The 15934-nt window shown below is 43.6% G+C and overlaps 1 protein-coding gene across 3 annotated transcripts in view; it reads left to right on the top strand.

Annotated features, from left to right (window-relative positions):
- Positions 1-3820, top strand: part of PTCD2 (pentatricopeptide repeat domain 2) — a 28517-nt gene extending 24697 nt beyond the window's left edge. For all 3 annotated transcript variants that reach the window (XM_027100882.1, XM_027100883.1, XM_027100884.1), the window contains one exon: positions 2862-3820. In XM_027100882.1, the coding sequence (XP_026956683.1) occupies positions 2862-3086 (225 nt within the window). In that variant the 3' untranslated portion in view covers positions 3087-3820. The remainder of the gene's footprint in view (positions 1-2861) is intronic.
- Positions 3821-15934: the final 12114 nt, after the last annotated feature.

The raw sequence follows: 15934 nt of genomic DNA, 5'->3' as shown, positions 1-15934 counted from the left end.
GTTAAGGTTTAGTAGAAAGAACAAACTAGCAAGAATAGCTGGGAAAACTCTGTGAAAGAAGAGGTGCTAGACCTGCCAGATATGAAACCACATTAAAGCTTTTCTAATTAGAACTGTGGTTTTAGCTCCTGAATAGACCAACTAATGGAACCATATAAATGCTTTGCAAAATTAAAAAATAAAGTTAAATAAAAATGAAGAGAAAGAAGCAATTTCTAAAACTTGAAGGTAAAATGAAACAAATGAACCTTGTGCCATACTGATGGCTTAAGCACACAAAGAGGAATTATTGTAAGTCATTCGAAATTTAGTAATTTGTACATCGCTAGTCATATATAACCTACAGGGAAAAAAGACTGTGAGGAAATCATAAATTATTGGCAGTGATCATATTGTTAGTAGTGATACTGGTATAGTCATTTTGACTAACCAAGGGGCCTGGTTGTCGGTCCTCCCCCAGCTTTTCTCCCTCTTCCCTGACCTTTGGTAGCACGGTCCCAGCTGGGTTCCGGCTAGCACCTGAGATGGCAGGTTGGCAGCAGAGGGCAGGTGGCAGCTCCCCGCCTCTGCCGCACTGTGGCCTTCCCAGCCCAGTCCCATTCCTCACTCCTACCTGAAGGCTGTGTAAAGGGAGCTTGTCGGGAAACTAACTGGTTATGATTAAATTTAAAGCTTCTTTCTATTTGAGGTGTTAGCTCTGTGTAGGTTATGACCGACCTGAACCTTTTGGGAGTGTGTTCAGAAAAGTAGGGGAACTAGAAATGTAAACTGGTTTGAAAGCACACGATCATGTGCATGTGTGCGCAGCACTGACACAACTTCTGCTTTCTCACTAGCACTGATGTTAATCCTTCCTTGGACCTGGCCCGTCAATATGTTGCCTGAATTATGCGACTAAAGCATCCAAACTTCACACTGAAAAATACTCATTGTTTTTATCTGATTCTCCGCCCCCCAAAGCCTATAAGGCTGATTTACTTAGAAAGCTCACCCTCTAGTTCAGTGTATCCCCTGGTTGCTGTGAGGCTACCCAGGGAACTGCTTGTTGAGAAGTGAACTGATCCCTAAAACCCCAGCAGCTTTTGAGCTAGTTCTGAATATCTTTGTGAGATTGCAATGTGGAGTCTTATGTTGTAAAACTCTGCATTTTACAGATGCTCTATTTAGTGTTTATGCCACCAGTTACTGGACATGTTTAATGTGTGGTGAGAAGGTGCTGTTGTGCCCCTAGAGGAATGGTGAAAAGAACTGCGGACTTTTCTGCAGCACCGTGACAGAAACCACTCCAACGTGAACTGTTTCCTTATTGACTTCTTTTTTAAAACTTAATTAACAAACAATGTCGTACCAACTGTTTTCTGCTTCAATTGTAGGATGGTCCTAGTGATACCATTTAATATTTATTTTTGTAGTGATTTAAGAGAACTGAGGTAGTTAAAAAAAGAAAGAAAGAAAAAAGAAAAAAAAGAACTGAGGTAGTATCTGCAGTGAGAGCAAGGTTACCTCCAGCTTGGCTCACCTGCTTTGCTTCTTTTGAAAGCCATATGCTGCTGCATCTCACCCTGAACATGAGGACTAAACAAGCTATTCTTTTTAAGAATGTTAGAAGTGTTTAAACTTTACCTGAAGGTTCAGTGGGGAGCCCTTGTTTGAAAAGAAGGTGTGCAGGTTTGTGTTATATTACACAACCTGTGTATATGTGATAGACTCACATTCACATTCTAATTTTGAGCTCACTCATTTTTGTAGAATTAAATACCATTCATACACTTGTGATGCTAATATTTATACCTCTGGTCTAGACCTCGCCCCCATGCCTCATAATTGTGTAGCCAATAATCTCTGGACATGTCTGCCTAGATGTTTCACAGACATCTCAATCTTGTCCAAAACAGAACTCTTGATTTTCCCTCTCCAAATCTCATCCTGCCATCTTCCCCATCTCAGTTAATGACACCCCCCCATCTCCAGGTTACTAAAGCCCAAATTGCGAAGATGTCTTTGATGCCTCCCTTTTCCTCTCCCCTTCAACAATAAATCCTTTCAGTTTAATCTCCAAAATATACTTCATATATATCTACTTCTCCTTCTTTTCTATACCTTTCCCAGTCTAAACCATCACCTGCTCTCATCTGGCCTATGATGGGGGCCCCTAGATTAGTCTCCACATTCTTGTACCCTCCAGTTCTCCACACAGCTTTTTAAATCGAAATCAGATCATGTCCCAGTTTGAACCTTCTGATGGCTTTTAGAATAAATTCCAGAAAACTTACCATGAGCTAGAAAGCCCTACATCATTTGACCCTGCCTCCTGCTCTGATCGTTAAATTGGACACACTTGATTCCATGCTGTTTGACCTCCTTTCCCTGGTATGTTTCATCGTATAGTATGGGCCACTTGAACCCCCCTTTTATAAAATACCAGGGGTGATTTTTTTTTTGCGGTACGCGGGCCTCTCACTGTTGTGGCCTCTCCCGTTGCAGAGCACAGGCTCCGGACGCGCAGGCTCAGCGGCCATGGCTCACGGGCCCAGCCGCTCCACGGCACGTGGGATTTTCCCGGATCAGGGCACGAACCTACGTCCCCTGCATCGGCAGGCGAACTCTCAACCACTGTGCCACCAGGGAAGCCCCCAGGGGTGATTTTTAAGTACTAATCCTGAATGTTGTTTATAGCTTATGGAATCCCTTATGGTTAGTTATACCTGTGTGCCCCAGCACCCTGGTTTTTACCACTTTAGGTGCACACTCTTTTTTCTTTTTTTTTTTTGCATTTATATCTCTGCTTCTTGGAGGATAAAAAGAACAAGGAAGAAATCTTGCAGAGATATAACAATCTACTCTTGTTGCTTTTTTTTCAGCTGGTCAAAGTGAGGGAAAAAGTGAAGGATGTGCCCGCTCTTCTGGCCACATTTGATGAGCTGTATGGGAAACTGCACATAAATGGCCAGGTCACCACTTACACTTTGGATGCTCTGCTCTGCCACACCCCCAGTGACAGGAAATCCCACATGGTGCTATTAAACAAGAGGACAGTCAGCCGTCGGACCTTCCAGCCGCTCAGCCAGTCCCTGTGGGCTGAGTAACCCTGAGTTCAAACCATCCGTGGGTCTGAGTTGGAGGAGGCCTGCTTCTAGTGAATTATTGGCTTCCTAAGAAATCGGGCATCGTACTCCAGTGTACAGTATACTAACACTTGGTCCCCTTAAATTTCCAAAATCATTGAGCACTGGCGTGCTGCCTTGAGACGTTCATATGTTGTGCCACCAGGAAGATCTAGACACTGGCAAGCAGAAAGCTCGGGCTCCCGCGGGAAGGAGGCTTCCCCTTGTGAAGGGCTGAGGATGCTTGAAGGAACACGGTCACGGTCTCCAGGGGAACCCAATAAGCACTAACAGGAGGGAATTTCACTATAAGTGGCCACCTCCAGCTAATTTTCAGGGGAATCGTGGTCTGAAACCCTACTCTACCATGCTGGGAAATAGCCCAGGATTTTCTCACTGCTTCTGTCATCATTTACCTGTGACCCTAGACAAGATACTTGAGCCCTCAGTTTTTCATCTGTAAAATAATAGTGGCTGTGTGAATCTCCATATTGATTTGAAATTTTCATTCAACGTTCAGTAGGGTCAAGTTTTCTCAAAAATCAGAGAAATTAAAAGGTTCCTGAGAAAACTTGTTGTTTTCTCAGCAGAACAAACAAAACCAGAATTTAACTCTCAGAACTGATAATAAGCCGAAATTTAAATGGTTACCACCTTGGTCACGGGCAATCCACGTGCTTTTCAAAGTAAATGCCAATAAAAACCACATAACGCTCTCTGTATTCCTTAGTTTTCTATATAGGTCATAAATATTTGGTCCTATAGTTCGTCTCGTTTGTGAATGATTTTCTCTTTTCTCTCTTTGGATGTTTTATCTTTTATAAATAAATATGTCATGACAACAGGTCAGAGCTTCCTCGTAAGGATCTGCCTCTTGATGGTTTGAAGGCCAGCACCTGGGGGGGTTCGTTTTGCCTTTTCTTTCTGAGGGCCCACATGATGGTGAAGCCTCCCAGCTGTCTGCCTGCAGTGCTGCAGACTCCTTATTCAGTGCTGTTTCAAAACCCGGAGATAACTCTAACTTTACTGTTATTCATAGAACCAGAAGTTCTAGAGTAGGAGGAATCTTCTAAGTCTTCTCCTCAGGTCAGGGGAAATGTCCTGTCCAAATTGGTGGAGCTGAGATTAAAATCCAGATTCCTAGTCTCATTCCCTTCCCACTGCACCACACGATGTCTCCTCAGAGAAGAAACAGGAGGTTCTCTTCAGAGATAGAGCACTAAGAGCTCCTTGACTTACTGTGTGGCCATGGGCTCCCCTCAATCTCATCTGTTAAACAGGGATAATAGTAATACCACCTCGTGGACTTACTGTGGACAGAATGAGGTAATAAATGCAAAGCAAGCTGAACACTACCTGGCACAAAGAAAATGCTATATAAACATTAACTCTTGTTATTACTGTCAGTAGCATTCAGTGTTCGCACCTAGTTGAAGAATTACATAAACAAATGAGTTCTTCCTCCTGTTCAGAAATATCAAAAGAATTTCTTTAGCCTACGTTCTGTGAAGCATAAGCTTCATTTAAAGAAAATTCTCTGCCTCATAGAATCTTAATTACATCTTATGTGTGTCTGGTGTTTTGCAAAAGAAAAAAAAAAAGGATTTAAATTTCTCTACCTTCAAAGTCTTAGGGAATAATAGGGCATGCTTCCTGTCCCTCAACTTATCTTTTATCTTCTCCAGCATTCACAGCATTCAAACGGCTATTATGCCCTGGGTGAATGTGGCCTTGGTTGTTAGCTAACAACTATTCATTAGCAAAAAAAAAAAGATTGTGAGCAATAAATAGCAGCCATGACCTTCCCAAGCCCTGCTGCTCCGAGCAGCTGCCGGCTGTGCTTCTCTGAGGACTGCAAAACCGGGCTCTTTGACCTGTTCCCAGAAGTCTTACTGAGGGGCAACTTAGTCATGAGGTAATGAATGTGCATAACGTTCACCTCAAAATAACAGACGATTCTAAAGGCAAAGAGAAAACCATCAAAGTATGCTCAGTATATAGTGACCATTTCATTCTTTAAAACTTGGCAGTTTCTTTGAAAAATGGTGTTTCTCTGCAATCCATAATTTGCCTAAAGCATCTATGTACTCTACGGTAATTTGCCTAAAGCATGTACTTACTCTGTTAATGAGAATACTTGACGGACGGAACATCTTACTCCCCAACTCTATGTGCCTTTGTAGATTGTTTTCATTTAGTGTAAATGTTGCTACAGAAGCCAAAAATTATGGTGAGTACAGCACAGTATGAAAAACAGACAAAAAGATATCTCCTTAATTGGGTGATATAAGGGTAGTGGTCTGGTTATCTATTGCTGTGTCAAAAATACTCCAGAAATTAGTGGCTTAAAACAAGACCAATCATTTCATTAGACTGGGCTCAGCCAGGCAGTCACCTCAACGACTTCTTCACTTAATGCTTCTGGCACTGGATTCTAGGACCTCAGCTGAGGCTGGGGCCTGCACATCCACACGTGGCTCCCTGACAGCACACAGTGCCTGGTACTAGGGAGTGAGTGTCCCCAGACAGGCAGACGCTTTGTCACCTTTCATGACCTATTCTCAGAAGTTGCATAGCATCACTTCCACTCAAGTCACAGGCCCATCCAGATTCAAGGGAGGGAGCATACATTCCGCCTCTCAGTGGTGGTGACGTCAAAGAATTTATGGACATGTTTTAAGCCACCACAGATCATTTTTTCCAGCAAGCTCTTTAAACTTGTCCTTTCCCGTTCATTGTTACTTCCCTAATTAAAGTCACCATCATCCATCAATCATCTGTCTTTCAGCTCTTCTCTCTTCTGAAGCCAGAGTGAGGTTTCCAAAACAAATTTGTCCTCTGCCCTGTTTAAAACCTCCTCACATCCCTCTGGGTAGAGCTCAGACTCTAACATGGCTTAGAAGGCCTTTCCGAATCTGGCCCTCGGTTTGCCCATCCAGCCCCACCCTACTGCACACCTCTTCTTCCCTCCTACACATCTTTTGGGTCGTAACTTAGACATCTTTTCATCTGGGAAGACTTCTGGATCCACTGGATCCCAGCCAGGTTAGGGGAGCTACCAACCCTCCCCTGTAATTCACTCATCAACACACTTACCATACTCCCGTCGGTGCCTGTTTTCATTTTTTTACTAGATTCAGGTGCCACCTCTATCTTGTTCTCCACTGTGTGCCCTGTACCTAGCGCGGTAGGGAACGTATCAGAGGATGAGTACTCATTTAACTACGACCTCATTTACATTATGTAATGACAATGGCTGTCATCATGATCCCCCTGTGAATAGCGTTTCTTCTCCAATGCCATCCACTCAGTCCCAGACACTTCTCATTTAGACCCCACTCCACGCTTCTGCTCAGCCCACTATGTATCCTTGTCTCCTCCCACCTAAAATGCCCTCACTCTTTCTCTACCCACCCTTTTCTACCCAACTCGTGTCACCTCTTCCATAGGCCATTCTCAAGCTGTAGAACCCATATGGATTCTCCATTCATTCATTTACCAACTCCATATTGAGCATCTACAAAGGACGAGGCGCTATGAAAGGCCCTTAAGTTGCCACAGGGTAAAGACTGACCATATTCCTTTCCCAAAGCAGAATATTTTTATCCTGCATGCATGAACTTAAGGACCTTTTGGCCTAGTCATTTGCTCTTAGCTTCTGTAGATAGTACTCTTTACAGATTGATCAAAATCCTACCAAAAATAGACTCGGTAGTGAAATAGACCAACCCTGGGCCATTTTTGCTAACAGTTTTGTTGATGATGACCCAAGAAATTAATACAAATTTGAACTAATTCATAATGAATATCACTGGGAAATTATGATGGGGTGGTAAAGATTTATCTGCTACAATTCAGGTAGGCAAAACTGTAGATTCCTCTATTTCTTTGCAAGTGAACAAAAATTTCTTATTCATTTTCTGGTTATATTGAGAACCCAAGAGAGGAATTCATGGGAGACTTGATCTTGCTTGAAGGATATTTTTAAGCTTTGTTTTAGATAAATGTTTGATCTTTCTGGATATCTTCCTCTTACCCATTTTCATAGCCACGAGGACAGCTGGGGATAAAGCTGTGGTTGTCAAACTTTAGCAAGCACGAGAGTCAGCTGGAGAGCTTGTTCAAACCCAGAAGGCTGGGCCCCAGCTCCAGAGTTTCTGAATCCGTAGATATGGGGTAGGGCCCAAGAATGCATTTCTAGTACATTCTCAGCTGCTGCTGTTGCTAGTCTGGAGACTGTGCTTTTCACCACTGTGTGAGAGGAAGCCTGTGCTTCTTCATGTGCATGGGAAGCTCAGGCTTCAGAGGCAATCTCTGGGTCCTCTCTGGTCTCTGCTGTGAGGAGGGAAGAGCAGGGAAGCGTGGCCTTGTCCCTGGACTCCTGAGCCAGTATCTGCTTGCACCCACTTCTGAGCTCTGTGCCACTGCCATTTGCCTCTACTCATAAGGACCCTCCCTCTGATGTCAACCAACCCCAACCCCTCCACTGGACTCAATGAATCAGGAGTCCCAGGGCATTATGATTTAAGATCAGTGAAAAGTGTATCTATTTAGTGTTTTCAGATTCACATATCCATATAAACAGATGGCAAAATAGTACAGGGCTTGACAAAACTAACCCAAGATTCAGGTTATGTTATAACACTTCTATCTACAAATTTGACTTGGGGAAATTAAACTCAGTAGATAAAGTAGCCATTTAAAAAATCACAATGGAAGAAGCTATGATTAGTAAAATTTGATATGCATTATGCATAAAAAATGTGTGGTGCACCAAATCACTGTGAATGGATCTCAGTGGAAATAGTTCAGAAAAGTAAAAATCAAAAGATTTTTACGAAGGAAATGGTTTGACTCTATTGCATAGAAAATGGATCACAGAATTCAGTTGGCTTAAATGGCATTACCTCAAAAATATCTTCTGAACAAAAACTGAATGATATTGGTGTAATTCTGATTGAAATATTTTTTATTCATTAACAGGGAGTTAAGAACAAGGGGATTAAAAATGCCCTCTGTTCTCATGGAGCCTGCATTCTACAGGAGGAACAGACATTAATTGGATGACAGTGCAAATGACCCCATGATCACAATTGGGATAAATGATTAGCCTGGGGGCATAGAGAGTAAGTGGTGTGTGTGCACACATGCATGCACACACACACACACACACACACACACACACACACACACATAAGAGGAGGACCTTTTCTAGTCTTGCATAGCACCAGTTGTCTATGGCATTCATTTTGACACAGAAAGTATGTTGCCGTGTATTGTTACAGAACCTTATAGTATATCAAGTGTCTACTGAAGGACGAAGTATTCTACATTTGTCTTATATGACCCCAAAGTGCCTATGTAGCATAATACTGTACATACAATGGGGCCTTAATGTTTTTTGAAAGAATGAACTAATTAATGGCAGATTTTAGTTAATATGGACCATCTGCCACAATATGCTTTAAGTATTTCATGACGTTCTCACAAACCGGTCACTCTTTCTGTCCCAGTTTTATAGATGACAGACCCCAGACCCAGAGAAGGGCGCGTGGGCCGACCAGTGCATTAACAGACTGGCCGAGCCCCTCTACCTTCCAGCTCTGACTCATGGATTCCCACCCCTCCCCCGCCTTGTTGCCCAGCCCTCAGCTAATCTGAGACAGAAGTGACCACGCATCCATCCAGCTGCCTGCCTCGCTCAGGTGACCCTTCTTCTGAGGGCTGGGGCCTCCAAGGGCCTCAGAGGCACTGTTAGCACCGTGATCAAAGGTGGGGTTGGGGAAAGAAGGCTCAGAGGGAAAAAAGCCCATGCTTGGCTGCTAATCACTGCCCTGCCGCTGAAACCTCCAAAGCTGGGTGAACTGGGACGGGAGAAGGCCTCATTTAATCAGGCTCTGAGAGGAAAATGCACCAGTAGCCCAAGTGGGCCTAGAAGGCATCAGGGTTTCCTGTGTGTCACCTGCAGGCCTGCCTGGGCAATGCCTGCCCAGATTAATGATGCTTACACCCACCATCTTCGCTGATTCCTTTTTCCTACCCCAAATCAGGCAAGCTGCTCACCCACAACAGCCCAGCGTCACCACATCACTTAATCCCCCAAACCTCCCTCACTCCCAGGCAGCAAGATCATCCTGTCAAATTACAAGTGACATCACAAAGAAGGAAGGCACAACCCCCCACCAAGTGACTGCTCTACAACTGGATTTGGTTTGAGTTCACGAATGCAAGTCCCATGCCTGGCCACCAAGCAGCAGAACCTCATGGTGTGTCCTACTCACCCCAGGGGGACATATTATGTAGCCCTTAGGGTTCAAGGGGATTAAAGTGACCTTCACTTTCATGGCTGAAAATTACTGGATTAATATCAGGTAGTTTAAGGAGTATGTTCTGGTTGTAGCAGGTGGCAGGATGGCCACATGCACATCCAAAGATAATTCAACACGAGTGCCACTCGCTGAGAAGCCAGGAGAGAACCAGGCAACTCAACATGAGGCTTTTGGGCCATAGGGTTTGTCCCCCCCATATAAAACAATAGAGAGCAGAGAAAATGTCATTTCCAATTTAGATTAGCATAATCGCTTCTTTGACAGTTTGCTGCTCCGGTGACAGGAAATTCAACAACAACATATGCTTTGTATGCTAAACTTCATAAAATACAAGAAATAGAAGAAAAACTCTTAACACATAAGACTTACCGTTTGTCAGATCCTGTTTAAAGCACTTTGTATACAGTATCTTATTTAATCGTCAGGAAAACTCCACGTGGGACTATTACCCCACTTCTCAGATGAGAAAACGGAAGCTCAGAGGGGTTAAGGTACCTGCCCATGGATATGAGTAGGGAGTGGTTGAGCTCACGTAGTCTGGCACCAGACCTCACGTTTTCAACTCCGTCTCTGTACTCCAGCTCTCACGGCGGCTGTACGTACACGTACGCGCGCGTGTGTTCGCACATGCGCATATGTGCCCTTTTCAGGCGAAGCGGTTTGCAGTGTTGATTCAGCAGAACCTCAAAGGGGCCTCTGAGCAAAAAAGGTTAAAATATACATGCTTACACACATATACATAGATATACATGTTATATATGCGTATATTACACACACACTCACACACACACACACACACACACGTACATAAATGTGTGTGTGTATGTCTGAGTCTTTTTCAGTTGATCCCCGGCCAGCTTCAAGCTTTGCTCTGTCGCCAGGACGCAGCTGAAGAACTTAGAGTAGCCAGCAGAGGGCGCCCAGAGTCACTATTTTTAAAGGTGCAAGTTTTTAGAAGCATCTTCCATTTCTGGAATTCAGAGAGAACAGAGGTCCACACTGCAGGCTAGACAGGAAAGGTAGCTGTAGATAGACTTCAGAGAAGATACAGCCTTCACTCAGATTGAGAATTATCCAGTGTAGAAAGGATGTTTTTAGAAGAAAGAAAACAGAGAGGATGATCCTCTGCAGATTATATACCAATGCAAGTGTGTGTTGCATCAACTAGATGTTTCATGAGAAAATATACAACTCAGCTCCTTATGAAGGAAAAAAGATGGTCCTTGCCTCACTTGGGAAAGTTTCCTCCTATATTAAGAAGAAAAACAATGAACTGTTTGCTTTATTTACTAAAACCACATGGTTATGAGAAAGAAGTGAAAAGGAATTAGGCTCTTAATTATTTCTATTGTCTTTCCACCCTAGTCAAATCAACCAAATGAATGCAACCTGACTACCTCTTCCGGCTGCCATCAGAAAGGTCCTATGTCTTGGAACTTTCTCCACTTAGGTGAGGGGGAATTTGGTATTCTGGTATTCATCACTGCCCATTTCTAGGAATACATCAAAGATCAAGTCCATTATCACGAAGCTTTAAATATATTTAGACTTCACAGAGTACTAATTATTATAACAGGATTGAGGTTGGGATTCCGGTGAAAGACACCCCTGACAGAGACCAGAGCCCAGGAGGAGGAGAATGGCAGACCCCTTGCTCAAGAGTATTCAATAGGTAACTCCTAGGAACCACGAAAAGTACCTGGAGGAGATTCTGTTGGACTGGATATCTGACAACAACTGACGGGGGTGAAAAAAAATCACAAAACACCTGGTTGATGGCCATTTGATCAAACTCCTGTAGGAGTGTGGAGTGGAGTGGCCAGAGCTAAGTCTGTCTACATGCCGTGTCTGCAGACTCTTATCCCATTCAGAGGTTGGATGTGGAGGTACGGCTATGTGAAGGCAGTGCTCTACTGCACTGCACCTGGTGGAGGGGATCTCACCATCACCTGACCCTCACTGCAAGTAAACAATCAGTAGCATGAAACTCAGTCATACAGAATGTGTCCTGACAACATTGAGAGCTGAGCGGTTAGCCAGTGAACAGTTGGTATGAGCAGCAGTTCTGGACTCCTACACACCTGGCAGTCCACAGCTTCTGTTACCTTCTTAGAGTCAAAATGCTGAACTCAGTGGACCATGGGTCTGGCCCAAATGTATAAACCTTTTATTCATATGGACCATTCGGGTCTGTTTTTAAAATCTTCTGTTCCCTCGAACCATCTGAATTCCGCATTTCACTCTGCAACAGTAGACACAACTTATAAGTTGTCTATCCTTTCACTCTGTTGAAATCCTTTTATGTGCGAAACACCTGGATAGATTCAGAGGGGGAAACAGAAGTAAACAGCACACAACTGCTACCTCTGAACAGCACATCTCCTGGCTCCATTCTGAAGATTCTGAGACAGACAGCTAATGAGTCCCCCTGTCTTGGAGTTAGTTTTGACAAGCAAGCTGGGCTGGAGGAGACTGGGTGCAATTTTGCCTTCTGTTAAGTTTTCAATAAACCAATGTCATGATTTTTTTTTTTCCTCCTGAATTCTACTTCCTCTTTCTTCTTTCTCTGTTCTTCTATTTTGTGTCTTCCCATCAGTTTGTTAATGCTTCTCCCTTTGAAAAAAAAAATTTTAGGTCCCTTTTTCGGGCTCTTTGGTGACGGAGTTCGGCTTCCTGTGTTCTCACTCTTTCACTCACTGACTCAGAGTGGAGGCTGCTTTACTGGAACTTAGGAGAAATTTGAGGTTTGCTTTCAGTCCTGTTTTCTCCCTAGCAGAAACTATTATTTCAAGGGAGAAGATCTGAATAGGCCAAGTTGAGAAAAGCAAGCAACAAGCCTAAAAACCGGTTTTCCTCACCAGCTGCCCTTGGGCTATATTCTGTAGAAAGGGAACAAGGCCTTTTGGAGCTGCCCATTTGCTCCCCAAATATGTCTTCCGTGCCCAGCGTCTTATGGAGCCTTTGACACAAGTTAAGTCCCTCAAAGTAGGGCATGGGCAGGATTAACGAACTACAACTGTCTTTTACCTCAACTCAAGGTACGTTTCAACTTTCCCACTTTATTCAACAGAGGATATTTAGCAAGCATCCATTCTGCCTGGAAGACAGGACAGATTAAAAATAACAAAATGGGGCTTCCCTGGTGGCGCAGTGGTTGGGAGTCCGCCTGCCGATGCAGGGGATGCGGGTTCGTGCCCCGGTCTGGGAGGATCCCACGTGCCGCGGAGTGGCTGGACCCGTGAGCCATGGCCGCTGAGCCTGCGTGTCCGGAGCCTGTGCTCCGCAACGGGAGAGGCCACAACAGTGAGAGGGCCACGTACCGCAAAAATAAATCAATAAATAACAAAATGTGTTTTTGCCAGTTCAACGTTTCCAGACCCGATATTCAGGTATCTCCTGAAGGTGACCTTCAGATCTGAGTTTAAAGTTCAAGTCTAGGACTTCATCTTTCATTCTCTATTATAGTTTGGAAGATTCTTATTACCACAAAATTAGTAATATTATCCCATCACTTTCATCTTTGTTTTAAGTGGAGGCAAGCAAATTACCTTTGTCCATAGCAGCTAGGAGAGGAATATCTATTTTAAAATTGATCGCATTTTTTCATTCATGGAAACTGATAGACGACTAGAAGATGCCCAATCAAACCTCTGGGTAAGAAGTCAAAGATTGTGTGCATGTGTGATCAGGGAAATTGTACACCTAATGAAGACAACAGTGGGAAAAGAATGAACCACGATGCTCATGATGACTCACTTTTCGGTAAAGTCCACACCGTTTGGAAAGCACATTTTCATCCCTGGTGTCAAAACCTCCAATGGCACATAGAAAAGTAAAAGATGCTGGTCCATGATGAGTTTATCTAGGGTTATTTTGGAAGCTCCTGTAGTGTTTAATGATGATGACTATGCCTTTTATTTCTTCACCTTGTCTAGCAGACTCCTTGTCCAAAATAATGAGTAAAAAGGAAGGAAGGCCAACTAACGAGTAGTCAGCCCACAACTGGACTGGTTCCAGTCAAATCCAATAGAACCACATCAAGTTGCTAAAGAAATTTACCTGCTGACAACAGTGGCACAGCAGCAAAGCTCGAGCCTTTGTTTCACATTCCCCACTGTGACTAGGCTGTTATGGCCCAGATTTTGAGAAATTTAACCTGCATGCAAATGTGTGACAGGGCTTTCCTGGCAACCTGTAGCTCAGCAAAGAATAGGAAATGAAAACCATCATTATCGCCACAAGGTTCCTCTTACACGAGTTTCCATAACTTAGAGAGGTACCTCTGCTAAGGACTCTCTGTCCTAATTTTCTATCTATGCTGCTCTGCACTACCTCAGAATAAGGAAGAAGGAGAAGTGCTTGTCCCAGGGGTGCGAGTTCTCAGGAATTGGCTGAGACTCCTTTCAAGGGCAAAGGGTTACCCCTCAGAGTGGGCACGCTTCCTTTTGCCCAGTTGGAGCCCAGAAATCACTGCCTTAAGATGAATAATTTGCATACCAAATATATCAAAGTTAAAAAAAAAAAGAATACCATTTGATTTGGAGTTTCTCAAGTAACCTCAGCAACACTTAAGACCGAGGACCATGATGTACAGCTGTGTGAGCTGTTCCTCCACCAAGGGTGCTTGGCAAAGGGGCTAAGTGTCAGCAACAATACGAGGAAGCACCTTTTCCTAATTCACCGAGATCCACTGTGTGGACAGGTGTGCTGTGAAGAGCCACCCTGACCCCTTCTGCCTGATGGTAAAAACTCAGAACATGTCATTCCCTGTTTCAAAGCCCTTCCCATCGCACTGAGAATCAACTTCAAGTCCACACGGTAACATAATCTGGTCCCAAGACCTCTCCAACCTCAGCTGTCACACTCTTTCCTAACTTGCATTATTCCTGCCACGCAGGCCTTCTTCCTTTTCCCAGAAGACCCCAGGCAGGTTCCTGCTTCACGGCCTTTGCACTGGCTTTCCCCTCTGGTTTGCTCCTTCACTGCATTCAGCTGTCTGATCAAATGTCATCTCCTCAGGGAGGTCTTCCTTGACCACCTCGTTGAAATCCCACCTTGCCTCTTTTCTGTCTCTTATCCTGCCTTTCAAATAGAAGAGCACTCACTACTTGAATTTTATATTTATTTGTTTATTATCTGTTTTCTCTCTAGAACGAAGGTTGACAAACTATAGCCTGAGGGCTAAATCACACTTGCTGTCTACTTTTGTAAATAAAATTTTATTAGGATACAGTCCCTCTCACTTCTTTACATATTGTCTTTGGCTGCTCTCACCCTACAACTGTAGAGTTGAGTGGTTGCAATAGAGACTGCATGGTTGGCAAAGCCAAAAAGATTTACTTACTATCTTGCCCTTTACAGAAGAAGTTTGTCAATCCTGCTCTGGAATGTAAGCCCCATGAGGACAGGCCTTTGTCTCTTTTGCTTACTCCTGTATCCCCATTGCTCAAAATATTGCCTGATACGTGGTAGACACTTGGTAAATATTTATCAAATGATTGAATACATGGATGAATGAGTATCAAGATGTATCTAGAAAATGCTTTTCTTAATTCAGCAATTGAGCATCAACTTGTGACAGGATTCTATGCAGAGGATCCCACAATGATGAGAAACCAACAAATTCAAAGCTCTGTGAAGAATATCACGTTACAAGTAAGTGCCAGGTGTCACAGGGCCATAAAGAAAGATACCTGGCCAAGGCATCCAAGAATGGTGATTCCTTCAAGCAGTTCCACTCCTGGGTATATATTCAGAAAAGAATGAAAACACTAATTTGGAAAGATACATGCACCCCAATGTTCATAGCAGCACTATTTACAATAGCCCAGACATGGAAGCAACCCAGGTGCCCATCAACAGACGAATAGATAAAGAAGATGTGGTATATATACAATGGAAAACTACCCATCATTAATAAAGAGTGAAATTCTGCCATTTGTAGCAATGTGGATGGACCTAGAGAATATTATGTTTAGTGAAATAAGTCAGACAGAGAAAGACAAACACTGTATGATATCACTTACAGATGGAATCTAAAAAATAATACCAATGGTGGGACTTCCCTGGTGGTCCAGTGGGTAAGACTCCGCGCTCCCAATGCAGGGGGCCTGGGTTCGATCCCTGGTTGGGGAACTAGATCCCGCATGCGTGCCACAACTAAGAGTCCATATGCTGCAACTAACGATCCCACATGCTGCAGCGAAGATCCTGTGTGCCACAACTAAGACCCAGCACAGCCAAAATAAATAAATAATAAATAAATAAAATAAATATTAAAAAATAAAATGAAATAAAAATAATACCAATGGTGTATATGCAAAATGGAAACAGACTCACAGATATAGAAAACAAACTAGAGTAGGGGTCCCCAACCCCCAGGCCGCGGACTGGTACCAGTCTGTGGCCTGTTAGGAACCACACAGCCAGAGGTGAGCAGCCAGCAGGAGAGGGAGTGAAGCTCCATCTGCCACTCCCCATCACTCCACATTGCTCCCATTA

This window comes from Aethalodelphis obliquidens, unplaced genomic scaffold (assembly GCF_003676395.1).
Source record: "Aethalodelphis obliquidens isolate GAN/ISIS:26980383/991018 unplaced genomic scaffold, ASM367639v1 scaffold4, whole genome shotgun sequence".
In the NCBI taxonomy this organism is placed as follows: Eukaryota; Metazoa; Chordata; class Mammalia; order Artiodactyla; family Delphinidae; genus Aethalodelphis; species Aethalodelphis obliquidens.
This window is presented reverse-complemented; position numbering and strand designations above follow the sequence as displayed.